The sequence below is a fragment of the Sturnira hondurensis genome, unplaced genomic scaffold (assembly GCF_014824575.4).
Source record: "Sturnira hondurensis isolate 20B ecotype Veracruz unplaced genomic scaffold, ASM1482457v3 Scaffold0004136, whole genome shotgun sequence".
Taxonomy (NCBI): Eukaryota; Metazoa; Chordata; class Mammalia; order Chiroptera; family Phyllostomidae; genus Sturnira; species Sturnira hondurensis.
Genome location: NW_028076767.1, coordinates 20443099 through 20458836, shown reverse-complemented (window position 1 = coordinate 20458836; position 15738 = coordinate 20443099). Strand labels below are relative to the sequence as shown.

The 15738-nt window shown below is 42.0% G+C and overlaps 1 protein-coding gene across 1 annotated transcript in view; it reads right to left on the bottom strand.

Annotated features, from left to right (window-relative positions):
* ACSS2 (acyl-CoA synthetase short chain family member 2) overlaps window positions 1-15738 on the bottom strand; it is a 58035-nt gene that overhangs the window by 10081 nt on the left and 32216 nt on the right. Inside the window, exons 3-7 of the mRNA XM_037043918.1 lie at window positions 7420-7511; window positions 7110-7213; window positions 6329-6401; window positions 5977-6052; window positions 5701-5815 (exon numbers count right to left, since the gene is read on the bottom strand). Of these exons, the coding sequence (XP_036899813.1) occupies window positions 5701-5815; window positions 5977-6052; window positions 6329-6401; window positions 7110-7213; window positions 7420-7511 (460 nt within the window). The remainder of the gene's footprint in view (window positions 1-5700; window positions 5816-5976; window positions 6053-6328; window positions 6402-7109; window positions 7214-7419; window positions 7512-15738) is intronic.

Genomic DNA, 15738 nt, shown 5'->3' with positions numbered 1-15738 from the left:
GGGTTGTGGAGGGAGGGCCCTGCGAGGGTGGAATACAGCAGAGAGAACAGGAACAGAATAGCAGGTTTCCTGGGCGTGCCCCGCATCCTGCTCCGGAGTTCCTGCTCACCTGGCCCTCAGACTGAGGAGGGCCCCTTGGTTGGTCTCTTCTCATCCTTCAATTCTTAGTTTGAATGTTACCTGGGAAAGGCTTTCCTTGAAGAGTATCTGGTAGATTCCCACTCCCAGCATCACCCCTGCTATTATTCTTGATCACGACACCATATTTCTTTCCCACACAGTACATATTTCCAGTTATTTTAGTTGTTTGCTTGATTACTGTCTCCCCAACTAGATAGTGACCTCCGTAAGTGCAGTGGGTTGTCTGTCTTTTTTTGCCACCTATATCCCCAGTACCTAGCAAAATGCCTGGTACTTAAAGGGTCCTCAATAAGTTTTTGTTGGATGAATGAATATGCACACACAGGCCTGCATACACACATATATACTTGTGGGACTATTGGCTTATCAGCAGGATGCGAACACCACACAATTCAGAAATGCAAAATTAGTCAGAGCCTGCAGACAAGGCAGGCATCTGGCCCTGTCAGTTAGTAGTGAAAGAAGTCAACAGATCTCGGTCCAAGTGCCTTTTCCTGAAGGTCCAGACCTCATTCTCTGTCTGGAGGGTCCTGCCTTTGATCTCCCTCTGCCTTTATATCACTGGTACCAATGAATTTTCCCTAAATACATTTACTTGAGATTCCATGCATCAGGAGGACTTGTTTTAAGTTGGTGGAGAAGGACCAAAATGGACTTCTCCTGGAGGGATGTCTCCCTGTAATGGAGTGCCTTTGATAGCTATTTTTGGATCTGTCATCCCTAAATTTTTCTAAACTCTGCTTGAAACTGTTTTACTTTCCTGGTTATATCACCTTTTGAACAGACAGTTTTGCTGAGTTTTGCTGAAGCAAAATTCCCTAAATTTGTCCAAAATTTGCACTGAATTTCAATCCCAGTTCTGCCACTTCTAAGCAAGTCACTTGGGCAAGTCACTTTACCTTGTTACCCCTTTTTAAAATGAAGGTGGTTGTTTTTGTCCCAGTGGTCTCACAGGGCTTGGGGAGTACCAAAAGAGAAAGGTATCATCCAATAGTAAACATCAAGCCTTGGGTTACGCTGGGGATGGGGAAAACCGAGGAATGTCAGAAAGATGGAGGTTAGTTCAGTTCCGCTGACCTCCTCTGGGAGAGAAATGTAAGGGTATGATGATGGGAACTGTTTGAGGTTTACTTTAATTGTCTCAAAGCCCTGTCATGTTCATTAACCTCTCGTATGTTCGATGGCCCTGACTGGCAGGTAGACATGAGAGTGTAAGAGAAACACCCTACTCCTGCTGTATGTCTATATGCTAATCTACTATGTATATATTTGGTTAAAAAACAACTCAAAGTATTAGACACATACCTTGATAAATTATAAAATAACTCTCTTACCACTCTCCTCTTTCTCTATTATCTGTCCCTTAGTCTAGAGAATTTGAAGTTTTTGGCGTATAAGCATCATAAGAATGATAAGCCCAGGCCAAGTGAGGCACCATTAAAAATTTAAGAAGAAAAAGAAGAGAGACAGCTGCCAGTGAGCTCAAAAACACACCCTATTTTTTAGTGGGATAGCCATATAGTTCTACATATACCTTGTCACATGAATATTTTTTTTCTTGCCAAACGATCTACTTTAGATGAGGTCATTAATATATTTATTTAATTATTTTTAAAGACTTTATTTATTTAGAGAGAGGGCAAGGGAAGGAGAAAGGGAAAGGCAGAGAAACATTAACATGGGGTGGATTCCTCTTGCACGCCCCCTACAGGAGACCTGGCCCACAACCCAGGCATGTGTCCTGAGTGGAAATCAAACTAGCTACCCTTTCGTTCACAGGCCTGCACTCAGTCCACGGAGCTACACCAGCCAGGGCATCATTAATGTATTTAAGCAGAAGTGTGCCAATACGGCTTTGGGCAAATACTGCCAGTCTACGACAGTGGTGTGAATTGTCAGAAAGGGCACATGTAAAGGCAAGTTACACCGTGACAATGAGAGGACTCTTATAATGTTATAAAACTGTTACCTGCCCTGGTTGGTGTGATTCAGTGGATTGAATGCCAGCCTGTGAACTAAGAGGTCACCAGTTGAATTCCCAGTGAGGGCACACACCTGGGTTTCAGGCCAGGTCCCCAGTTGGCAGTGTGCAAGAGGCAACCCATCGATATATCTGTCACACATCGATGTTTCTCCCCCTCTTCTCCCTCTGTTTACTTTGTGGATGTGTGATTACAGAGGGGAGGCGGGGGAAGGGGCATGCTTCACGTGTGGAGCTGATAACCAGTACCAGGAAGTAGGGCGAGAGTTCAGTTAGTGCCACAAACATTGTGAATTAGCTGTGTGCCTATGAGACCCCAGAGCTTTTAACCAGGAAAGGGTTTGAATTTTGAAATACACATTGAGGAGGTGAGTTGGCCTTTGTCCTTGGACCAGGACAGCCTCATGGAGGGCAGATGCCAAGTGGTAGAGAAACATGAGGAAGCTCAAAGGTGACATAGTTGAGAAGGGCACATACAAATTGTGGAGGCCCATCCTTAGAGATTACTTAAGGATGAGGGGGGTTGGAGCTCTGCCAAGAATTCTGCATCTTTGACTGCAATTCTTAGGCCAAGAAACCTGGACTTTGTAAGCCAGTTTTTACGGTCCTTGGTTTTCTGGTAACTGTTTTCACCTCCAAGAAACACAAATCTAGGAGCCTATGGCCTGGAGATCTCTGATATTAAAGAATTACAAGAATTTATTTATTTTTTTCTGTTTTCCCTCTTAGAAATGCCAGCCTATGTTACAAGCAATAAAAGCTAATATTTATGGAGTAGTTACTACGTGCTGAACATCTTGCAGATATTGACAAAACCCCACCCATTAGGTACAACTATTATCCTTATTTTACAGATGGGGAGACGGAGGCAAGAAGGCTTCCATAACTTGACCAAGCTCCCACAGTAGCAGGTGAAAGAGCCAGGATTTACACCCAAGTAGTCTGGCTCCAGAGCCTATGCTTTAATCACTGAGTTTGTTACCTCCTTCAAGAAAAAAATCTTAGGTTCCTGCCTGAGTTTTAAAAGGAAACTGTCATTGGGCATCTTTTCATATGTCTATCGGCCATCTCTATGTCTTGTTTGGAGAAGTGTCTATTCAGGTCCTTTGCCCACTTTTGAGCTGGATGGTTTATATTCCTGATGCTGAGGTGTATAAGCTCTTTATGTGTTTTGGAAATTAACCACTTACCAGAAGTATCATTGGCAAGTATGTTCTCCCATATAGTGGGTTCCCTTTTAATTTTGGTGATGGCACCTTTTATTGTGCATAAGAATTTTAGTTTGATATAGTCCCACTTGTTTATTTTTTCCTTTGTTGCCCTAGCCCTAAGAAGTATATCTGCAAAAATATTGCTACGTGACATGTCTGAGATCTTACTGCCTATGTTTTCTTCTAGGATTTTTTATGGTTTTGCAATTTACATTGATTTACATTTTATCAATTTTGAGTTTATCCTTGTGTATGGTGTAAATTGGTGATTTAGTTTCTTTTATTTTTCATGTACCTGTCCAATTTTCCCAACACCATTCATTGAAGAGATTGTTTTTACTCCATTGTATTCTCTTGCCTCCTTTGCCAACTATTAATTGACAATAAAAATGTGGGTTAATTTCTGGCTCTGTATTCTGTTCCATTGATCTATATGCCTGTTCTTCTGCCAGTACCAGGCTGTTTTGATTACAGTGGCTTTGTAGTATAGTTTGATATCCAGTGTTGTGATTCCTCCAACTTTGTTCTTCTTTCTCAAGACAAAGAACATATATGCAATAGCCCATGGACATAGACAATAGTGTGGTGAAGGCCAGGGGAGGAAGGGGCTGGGGCTGGACAGAGGTAGGCAAAGGGGGGAAAACAGGGGACATCTATAATAATGTCAACACTTTTTTAAAAAAAAGGAAACTGTGTCCCCTAGGAATCAGACCTGTCTTTACCATACTAATGAGAATAAAGAAAAGGAAGATTACATTTACCATTAGCCTAAGATGTTATAATCATAGCAGATTTAGGTAAGATACCCAATGAGGATGGTAAAACTCAGAGGAATTGTGGGTTTTCTGCTCTATGTTAATAAGGAAAGTGGTCTCCTTTTAAACATACATCATCATCTCTCCATTACTGATAAGGGAACTGAAGCCCAGAGAGCAAAGGCAACTTATTCAAGGCCATACAACTAAAAATTGGTTTCTGGATTCCAAACCCAGTCTCTCCTCTACACTAATCTGCTTTGAGTTCCCACTTAGGGATTTCCCTTCTTAGAACCACCTACAGTGTAACTTTTGTTCAATTTAGCACTTAATTTTTTAAAAATATTTTATTTATTTTTAGAAAGAGGGGAAGGGAAGGAGAAAGAGGGGGTATGAAACATCAATGTGTGGTTGCCTCTCACACACACCCTACTGGGGACCTGGCCCACAACCCAGGCATGTGCCCTGACTGGGAACTGAACCAGTGACCCTTTGGCTTGCAGGGTGGCACTTGATCCACTGAGCCACACCAGCTAGGGCCAATTTAGCACTTAACTTTATCAGACTTTATGTGCAGTTTGTAAACCCCAAAATAGCATAAAAATGTATTTAAGAATTTTCTTCTCTGCTGTCCTATATAGAACGTAGGCTTTCATTTGTAATACATATCTACCTCCTGAACTTGATGGTGAATTCCCAATGTTAAGGTCTATACCTACTCTACTTGCCTTCCTCCTGTCTCTCCTGGCTCTGCCCCAATTAAGTGCATAGTAAAGACTTTCTGATACGTTACTTGGTCCTCTGTCCTACAAAGGTCCTGAGCAGCAGGAGAAAAATGGGTTGTCTGTCACTACCTCCCTGAGAGCCATGCTGTATGCCAGTTCAAAGAGGTAGCAACCAGCAATCAGCTTCACAACCCTTGGAAGTGACTTAAATGGCAAAGGACCCCAAGGCAGAGATAAGGGGGTTAAGTCTGGCAGTCACCTCAATGGGGCAAACAAGCAAAGAGCAAATGGACACACAGACAAGCACGCAGAAAACAGTGCCCAAGGCAGTGCAGAGGTGGATACCTGGGGCCAGACGTGCTTGGGTTTCTCTTTCGGCTTATCCTGTTAAGAGCCCACAGAAAGTATGGTGAGCAAGGTCCAAGTATAGGAAAGTGAGAGGGAAGGGTCTGTGTGCCCCAAACCTCTGGCTGACTCCTTTTCTAATAAGGACAATATCTTGAGGGCCAGATGAGAGTCCTTTCATGGTGGGATTCCACAGGTAGCCCACCACAGCCCAATAATGAAGATGACTGTAACTAATCACCCAAGTCAGCCCATTTCTAACCCAAGACCAAGCCCCGAGGGTCCCTCGTGCCCATCAGGATACCCCAACCAGTCTCCCTTACAATGTCTCATGGGAAGGTCCCAAGTTGCAAAGGGCTCCCTAACTACTTTGAAGTTCAAAGTCCCCCAGCTCCCAACCAGTCCTGCCAGGGGGGGCATTCCTGTGATGGCTCTCAGATCCTCAGAATTATAATGAAGAAAAGAAGGACATCAGGAACCTCCTGGAGAGGAAAAGGAAATCAATTTGAGCCCAGAGGAGGGCACAGCAGTAACAGACTCACCTGCACATCTGGACATGGCCTCTTAATTGGTGGGCACTGGCTGAGAGAGTCACCTGTGCCCAGCTCTGACCTCCTCAGGTGCTTGACCACAATGCAGCATCTCACTGAGAAACCCCTGGAGGAAAGAAAAGCCTTAAGTGGTGGAATGGTTGGCTCAAAAGAGAACTTGTTAGAAGCCACCCATGTCCATCTAGGGCAGGGTGGACAAGGGGGAAATGGCACCGGGAAAAGGCCCAGCTGACACAGAGTAGTAGCCAACTGGCCAAACACACTTACTTCTCCTGACACTTCTCCAGCGCCTCATCAGCCAGTTCCTTCAGGTTCACAAGCTTTTCCCCCCTGTAGAAGGCATCTTTGGAGAGCAACAGACATTCCAGGTCTTAGGAAGGCACCACACTCCTCGCCCCTTATCCCTAGTGAGCACAATATTCACAGAGTCCTTCCTGAGTGGACTTCTTAACTCTTCCATCTGATTTGAGCAGGCAGAGGGTTGGCTGAGGTATAACCAGGAGCTACACAGTAGGCAGTCCCTACCCTCTACACTGAGCCGTCCCAAATTCCAACTAGCTAACTGAAACAAAGGCTTGGAGTGTAGGGGTTCTGGAGAAGTGGTGAGAAAATCAGTCACCTGCAGTGATGAGAAGGCTGCAACTGGAATCCAGTATCCGTTCACATAGAGATTCTGCAGAGAAGCCTGCAAACTAGGGAAGGAAAGAAAGACTGAGGGAGCCCTGGCTGGATAGCTCAGTTGGTTAGAACATCATCCCTATACACCAAGGTTGCAGGTTTGATTCCCCAGTCAGGGCACATACAAGAAGCAATCAATGAAAGCATGTAAATGTGGAACAACAAATCGGTATCTGTTTGTCTTTCTGTCGGTGTGTGTGTCTCTCTCCCTTTGTCCCTTTCTCTCTCTCTCTTAAATCAATCCATTAAAAAAAAAAAGACCAAGGAAGTGAGCACCTAGGGATTAAGTGGACAAGGGAAGGAGTCATTAATAAAACCTTTAGGGTCTATAAGTTAGGGTCCTAGAAGAAACTGAATAACTAATAACCTATAACAAAAACATTTTAACACTGGTTGGTGTGGCTCAGTTGGTTGGAGCATCATTCTATAAACTGAAAGTTCTTCGGTTCAATTCCCAGAGAGGGGACATGCCTAGGTTGTAGGTTTGGTTCCTGGTCAGGAAGCGTGCAAGAGGCAACCAATAGATGTTGTTCTCTCATATGGATGTTTCTCTCCCTCTCTCACTCCCTTCTCCTCTCTAAGCATGTCCTCGGGTGAGGATTTAAAAAAAGAAAACAACATTTAACTCCTTAGTCTGGTTCTTAAGATCCTCTCATGCAGACCCAATCTACTTCTTCAGAGCCCCATTCCCCAATAGGCCCCTTGTCAGCCCAAATTCCTACCACAATGGAATGCAGAGCCCCAACACGAGCACATGCCAGCATTGCTACCACAAGCTTCGGTATCATGGGCATGTAGATGGCCACTCGGTCGCCCTTCCGAATGCCTGCACATAAAGGACATAGACCATGGATCTTTCCTGCTGCTACTCCCTCCCTCTCGTCCAGCTACCACCATCACCACCACCACCCCTCCGGCTGACCTCTCCTAGTCCCATTACCAGACTCTGCCCATCCCTTGTTTACTTCTCCCAAGTCCTCAGATACCCCAAGGGCAGGCCCTTCAGTCCCCTCCCCGCACCTCTTCACTCACCCTGTTTTCGGAGAACGTTGCTAAACTGACACACTTGGACCAGAAGTTCATGGTATGTGATCTGGGTGGTCTCCTCTGGCTCATTGCCTTCCCTGAAACACATCAGAAAAAAAGTCATTAGGGAATATAATCTCTTCTCCAAACAAAAAATAGAAACAGTCATAAAACCCACTCAGTAACACCAGGGCCTTGGAATGTCCTGTGAGGTTGAGCCATCTACCATTACACCTTGAACTGACTGGTCCGATACTATGGGCTCTCAAAGCATACTTTATACACAAACTGTGTGTTATTGAAATATGTATTGTTAATCTCTGAGCCTCATTTAGGTTGATGAATGGGATAATGGTCCCTTATCTTCCATCCTAGGGATGTATTAAGGAGAAATCATATCACAGATATAAAGTGGGGTCTGCAGAACACTCCCACACCAGTCACCCAGGGAATTTGTTAAAATGTAGATTCCTGAGCCCCTTCAGATCTACTGAGTCAGATTCACAGGGTCCAAGAATCTACTTCTTTATTATAAGCTAGTATAAAGACTCACACATGATTCTGACATCAGTTTAAAGTTTGAGAAGGACCAGCCTCTACCAGCTGGTTTCTGTCCTGCTCACCCTTGCCTCCCACTCCTCCCTAGGCCCCTGCCTGGCTTTCTTTGATCATTCTTACATCTGTTCATTTGCTTGTTCAGTGACTATTATGTACTGCATACACATACAGAAATAAGGCACTGATGGATAAGATAAGCAGGATTCCTGACAACATGAAGTTTATATTCCTGTGATTGTGCAAGAAATATCCAAGTAACAAATACAACCAAGACATTTCAGATTATGATAAATATTACTTGAGAAATACATTTTAAAAAGATACCTTAAGGAACTTTCATGATTATATGTGAAGATTTAACTATAAAAATATTCCCTCTCAGTGGTTTTAATTTTTCAATTTTATTTTTTGAATAATATATGTAAATGGTACTTCATAAAAAGATATGTGATGAGAAGTTCCCTTCCCATACACCAGTCGTCCTGCCTACTGGCAACCACTGTTACCCTATGTTGTATAACTTTCCAGAAATAGTCAGTATGGAGATAAGGCCACTCCTTATAGGAAGGAAGGAATAGATAGGGAAATTGAATTAGTGTGATGTGACCAAGATGATTACTTTGGAAGAAGGCTACAATTTCAGCATCTTTCATGAGGTCCTTGGGATATTACTGAAGATGGAAATCTAAAAACTGAATCTGAAAATTGAATTTAAAAAATTGAATTTTAATGATGTTCAAAAGAAAAATAAGCACCTCACAGATGCCAGCCAAGCAGAGGGCGGGTAGATATGGGAAAGGACTGCTATAACTAATGGCCAAATATATCAGACAAGCATAAATATATGCTTTTTACAAGCATAAACATGCATGCATTTATGTGTATATATTCTCATTATTTTCTATACAATGATGGCATACAGAACACACTATTCTGTGTCTTATCTTTTCTTGAGTACAATATACATCCAATAAACTGCGCAAGTCTTAAGTATAGAGCTCAATCACCTTGCTTTTTAAAAACTTAACAATATACATTGATATCATTCTCCATCAAGCTTTACTGTGCTGTTTCATTTTCTTTGTCATCCTCATAATATTCTACCATTTGTATGTACTATGATTTATTTAACAAATAAATGCTCAATGAATATCTTTATTCAGTTGTCATTGTACTCACTTTCAAATACATCTGTAGGATGATTTACTAGAAGTAAAATTATTGGATCAAAGGATATGTGCATTTTAAATATTGATAAACAGGGAGGTGATATCTGAGCTAAGACCTGAGTAATGTGAAGTAAGCAACTATATGCATTCTTGGAGAGAGTATCCTGGCAGAGAGAACATTGAAATCTGGAAAGGTACTGAGGTGGTAAAGAGCTTGGACTATTCAAAGAACAGAAAGGAAGGCAGTTTAGCTGAAGCATAGTGAACAAGGAGGGTAGAATAAGAGGCAAAAAGCAGCCAGATCACATATGGCCTTCCAGGCAACGGTAAGAAGTTTGAATTTTATTCTAAGTGGGTTTCTCCTGGCTTCCTTTACACACAAAGGCCTACCTCCACACCTTTGATCATGCCATTGCCCCTGCTCAGAATGCACCAGCACCACGTAGCCCTCCCTAAAGACTATACTACCCAGAGTACTTATGAAGGCGGTAACTGAAACCCAGAGAGGTGTCATAGCTTGGCCAAGGTCACACAATAATTAAGTGGTAGAGCCAAGAATAGATCCTCGGGTCTTCTGATTTCAAGTCCAGGCTCTTCCCCCTCATACTGTCAAGGACATAGGCTAGCAGAGAAGCCAGGCCTTTGGATTACCAGCCTCTTCCCACCTCCTAGCTTGATGAGTCAGTTACTATCCTCTACTTGGCTTAGCTCCTCTAGGGTGGAGAGGAGCCAAGCAGAGAGAGCTTTCTAAAGTGAGAAGCAACAGGGAGAGAGGAAGCTGGCAAATGGCCCTGAATGCCAGAGGCAAAAACGCCATTTCCTTAACTGACCCACTGACGAATGCCATAGGAACTTTAGAACATCTCCAGTTATGGCTAAATGCAGACATATACCATGTATCCATGCACACATTTCCACATGCATACCATATGTCAGCTCGCCTGTATAAACTGACATGTATAATATCACATATAATATAAAAATACTCCAGGTATAAAAGCTGCCCACGGCTGATGTGGCTCAGTGGATTGAGCGCAGGCCTGTGAACCAAGAGGTTGCTGGTTTGATTCCCTGTCAGGGCACATGACTGGGTTGCAGTCTAGGTTCCCCATTGGGGGCATGCAAGAGGCAACCAACTGACATTTCTCTCACACGTGGATGTTTCTCTCCCTCTCTTTTTCCCTCTCTTCCCCTCTCTCTAAAAATAAATAAATAAAACCTCCAAATAAATAAATAAATAAATAATCAAATACTGCCCATGTATTGGGTTTGCCAAAAAGTCCAATTAGTTTTTTCTGTAAAATAAAAGACCCATTTTTCATTTTCACAAATAATTTCATTGATATGGATATTTTGAGTATATCAGCTAGCTCCTGTGTGGTATACATTGATTGTTCTCAACGTCTCCATTTGCTCCTTATCAACTTCAACTGGTCTACACAGCCACGAAGCATTGTCCAACAAGAAATTTCCAGCAAAAAAATTCACAAACCAATTTTGACACATTAAATCAGTCACAGTACATTCTCTGTCACTGCACAACTCTTTTTTTTTGTATTTTAGTTGTGTTTTTACCTTTCTTGGATGATAAAACATAATATGCCAAAATATTGCATATTTTCTTCTATCTTTACTATTAAAATAACTACATAAAAATTCACCAATTTGGGTTTTTTATGCACACTAATATGACAGCTGTCACAATACAATCTAACAAAACTGTTTCAAATGAAGTTGAAGACAAATAAGCACTACTAGAGCCATCTCATGAGACAAAACCAAAAGAACTTTTTGGCCAACCCAATACACATATAGGCACAAATAAGCATAAATGTGTGGACCCAGGGCTCAAACACAGGCCCCTCTGTGAGTACATACACCACATTTATGTACCTGCCTATGTGCACAGCTTGCCCCTCCAGAAACTATCAAATCTTTCTGTTTCGCTTTCTTCATTATTTGGAATTATCTTATGTGTTTTATTTACTTGTATATTATCTGGTCTTTCACTGGAATATAAGCTCTGTGTCTTTCACTGGAATATAAGCTCCATGATAATAGAGACCTTGTCTATCTTGTTCATTGCTACATCGCTCACACCTAAAATAGAGCCTGGAACGTAGAGTACACAGGAACAGATAAGCACCAACCTAGACAAGAACAGCTTATTTGAGCCCACTTCTAGTTACACACATACCACAGTGTACATTCCTCTCCCTGGCTCTGGGCTCAAGTTATACATTATTAATATAGGCACCAATTCCTTCCAGTGTCTTCTTTCTCTGACATACATACTAGGCTGGGCCCCCTTGCTGTTCGGGGAGTACTGGCCTACTGCAACTTCACAAGCCCTCCAGGGTGTTAGAATTTTTCAAATAACATTCAATTTAGTCTCCTAACTCTAAGGAGATCCAAAGGGGCCATTTTTTGTGCCTGAGGTCACATGGTGGACTCAGGCAGAACAGGCACTAGGACTGGGGTCCGGGCCTCTGTCCTCCACACTGGGAGTTGCAAACTCAAAAATCAACAACGTCCAGGCAGGGAAAGTAAATGAGTGAAGTGGACCATATAACAGAAAAATTTTGATAGTAGCAAGAAATAGTTCATTTTCCTCTTAAACTTTCTGTAAGAAAATAGCAGTGCATGTACGATGACAGTTAAATGTTTGGGGGGGAAGAAGGAGAGGCAGGAACTGGAAAACTGAAGAAGGAGGCATCTCGTACGTAAACTTAGCTCCTGTCAACTTTTTCCCTCTGGGAATAAGGGCTCAATGTTGCCTCCCCCCACCCCCCTAGTTTTTAAGAGACGCCTGGAATCTATTTCTGAATTTTTAAGTGTTGACAACCAATTTTTTAAAGTTTTAAACACTGTGGTCAAACAAAACTATTAATAAGAGCCCTGACTGGTGTGGCTCAGTGGGAATGGGCATTATACAACAAATTGAAAGGTTGCTGGTTCAATTCCCAGTTAGGGTACATGCCTGGGCTGTAGGCCAGGTTCCTGGTTGTGAGTGTGTTTCTCTAGCACATTGATGTGTATCTCTCGCTCTCTCCCTCCCTCCCTTCTCCTCTCTCTAAAAATAAATAAAATCTTTTTTAAAAGCTATTAAGAGATTTGGCTGGCAGGCTACCAATTGGGAGCCCTTGCGGTAGACCAAACTACGGTATTTTTCAGACTATAAGATGCACCTCCCCCCAAATTTGGGAGGAATAATGGTTGTTAATGTTGCTGTTGAGTTCTGCTTACATTTACATTGGTGAAATACTATGTTATTTATGTTATTAAATATTTTACCACATTTTTTGCTTCAAAAATTTTTTTCCTATTTTCCTCCTCTAAAACTTGGGTGCGTCTTATGGGCCAAAAAATACAGTAACTTCCCTTTTATCTGGAGACTATATGGTATGGGACAGCCCAAGGTATACAGTCTTCTCAACTTCTTCCTCCAGGGCCTTCTCTACTGTCTTACCCTTACAGTCTTATCCTTACAGTCTCCAAATTTACTGTAATCTCTTATTGACTCAAAATATATTTAGAATTAAGATAGACTACATCTCTTCATGAATACTTCTACCATCCTAGTCCAAAATCACCATTAGATAAGGCCAATCATGTCACTCCTCTACTCAAACATCTTCCCATACCATTTTCAGTAGTACTCACAATTGCCTACTAGTTCCTGTATAACCTAGACCCTCATTACCTCTCTGTCCTCATATACTCCTATTCTCTCTTCTTCTCCCCTTCAATCTGCCACATGGCCTCCTGTTTGGCACAAACACCAAGCACGCTTAACCTCAGAACTTTAGCCCTCTACTTAGAGCATTCTTCCCCCAGATAGCCGTGTGGCTTATTCCCTATCTGAGTTATTGCTCAAATCTTGGCTTCTCAGTGAGGCCATCCTTGGACACCCCATATACAAGTCACTCCTTGTCCCCACTTCCCTCAAGTCTCAGGTAATCCAAATGAACATGTTTCATGAAGTCCCCACTCTCTCTTTTTCCTCACCCCCTACAAAGCTGAAAGTTCTTTCTTCCTCCCAAAGCTCTTTATCTCACTTTCCTTGTGATCCATCAGTTCCACCTTGTATTACATTTACCAGGACTTTATCTTTCCCACTATACCCTCTTCCAGGGAAGAGATCATCATGTCTTCTTATCCTCTGTCCCCTCTGAGCACAGTTGGCACAATAAGTACTTAGGGTTCATAGCGAAATCACTGAAAAAGTGATCATTGACTAATGACAGGGAAGACTGGGGCTCCCCTTCTCTACATAATAGACTGTCATTGGATTGGAGATTTTAGTTCCCTAGACTAACAGAAAAGTAAGGCATGGGATAGAAGGAAAGAGCAGAGGAAAAAAATATGCAGGGAAAAATTAGTTCTTGACAGATGCTTCAGAGGGCAGGATCTAACCCGGTGAGATGGGCCTTCCAGAGGAGAAACATGCAGATAGGAAGAGAAGTCAACTTGTTATGAGAGGAACACTGGACTGAGCTGTGTGGCATGAAGAAGAGAGGATATTGAGAGACATGATAAGTCTCAAATATCTGTATGTCTGTTCCCTCATGCTAGTTCAAGCCACTATTGCCTGGATAACAGTGGCCCAAACTGGTCTCCTACTTTACTCTTACCCTCTTCTAATACGCATATATAATCCAGAATTATCTACTAAAAATTAAACCAAACTACATCATCTCCTGCTTAAAACCCTTTAGTAGCTTCCATTGCATGTCAAAAAAACCCCAAACTTTTACTAGGCCTTGCATCCTCTCTAACTCATTCATTTCGCTTAATGAGCTCCAAATACATTAGCCTTCTGACTAATAAAACATGCCATGTGCTTTTTACCAGCTTTCCCCAACTCTTTGAGTGGTTTGCTCTATCTCATATTTCATGTATCGGTTTAAATGTCACTCCCCTAGGGAGGCTTCCCCCAGCCACCCTAAGTAGCATAGCCCTTCATCACAACACTCTTATTCATCACAACATTCTGTTGTGATTTTTTCATAGCATTTTTCCCAAGCCATAATTTTTATTATTCATTTATTTACTTTTTTTGGCTGTCTCCCATACTAGATGGTAAGTTTTCTGAAGGCAGAGACCAAGTTGGTCTTGTTTACTGCTGAATAATACCTGGAGCCTTGAGACCTTGTATATAGTAGGTGCTCAATAAACATTTCCTAAGCGAAAGAACCTGAAGGATTATTATGGGAGAGAGAAAAAAACTTGTGTTATATAACTATAAATGTAAGAGGTAGATCAAGTAAGAAAAGCCTTTCTAACGTTCAGAGCTGCCCCATGATGGAAGACAGTCCTTCAGAAGCTCCGTAACTCTAGAGATATCACGCAGAATTTGGGATCTGCAGGGATACTAAAGAGCAGACTTCACGACATGGTTTGGACCAAGCAAGACGAGTGCATATCAAGTTGTGGTCAGACAGTATTACTAACACAAGTTTCAAGATCCAGGCCCATGTCCAGGCCCATGTAGTTGCAACACAGGATTGTGCAGGTTGGGCCTGGGGAACCCTGACAGCTACTAGATTATTTTCCAGGGAGTGGAGTCCTTGGAACTTCAGTTTTACATGGGTTACATAAGCAACCCATGTAATTCATGTTCACTGAAGTTCAAGATGATCTTTAGGCCTTTCCAATTTAGAGATTCTTTGATTCTGTAAAATCAGGAAATAATGTGAAATAATGTGTTCTATGATCCATAAAGCACTGCACAAATGTGAGGCACTCAAATGTAAGTACACCCTCAAGTCATTTTCCCTTTCACCAAGGGTGCAGGGAGTAGGAACAACATAACTTGAACAATTAGCAGCGTAATGTTCCCTCTGGGTACTCCTGCCCTAGCCAAGAGAGGAGGGAGAGGGAGAAGAGGTGGGAGGAGGCACAGCCCAAAGGCTGAATCACAAATCACTTAGAGTGGCAGAGGAAGATGGGGCTTTTGATGTCCACCATCCTTATTTACAGACGAGCAACCTATATGCACAGAAGAGAAGTGAGGGACTGGAGGTTACTTAGCACATTAGGAGCAGCATTGTTATAAAGCCACATGTAGCTATTGAACACTTGAAATGTAAAATGTAGCAGAGGAACTCCATTTAAAATTTTATTTCATTTTAGTTATCTAAATTTGTTTACTTTTCACCCAAGGACATTTTGTCATTGCTTTATTTTTAATTAATCTATATATTTATCTTTAAAAAATTATTTTTATTTCCATTTATTTTATTTTAGAGAGAGAAGAGCAGGGGGAGTGAGAGGGAGAAACATCAAAGTGCGAGAAGCATTAATTGGTTGCCTTCTTGTATGCACCCCAACCGGGATTGAACCTGCAACCTTTCAGTCTATCGGATGACACTCCAAACAAATGAGCCACACCAGCCAGGGATAATTATTTTAAAGATTAAAAATAGCTAGTTATAGAATCTATATGTCTAGAATCTATATGTCTTCAATTAGAGGCACTCTTCTCCTAAATGACCTGGCCCTCAAAAGGGGGATGTTGATTCCAAAGCCAGTATTGGCATAAGAAAGAAAATAAAAATGTAGGAGTCCTGAAAACTTTGAGGTTAAAGCCCACCAA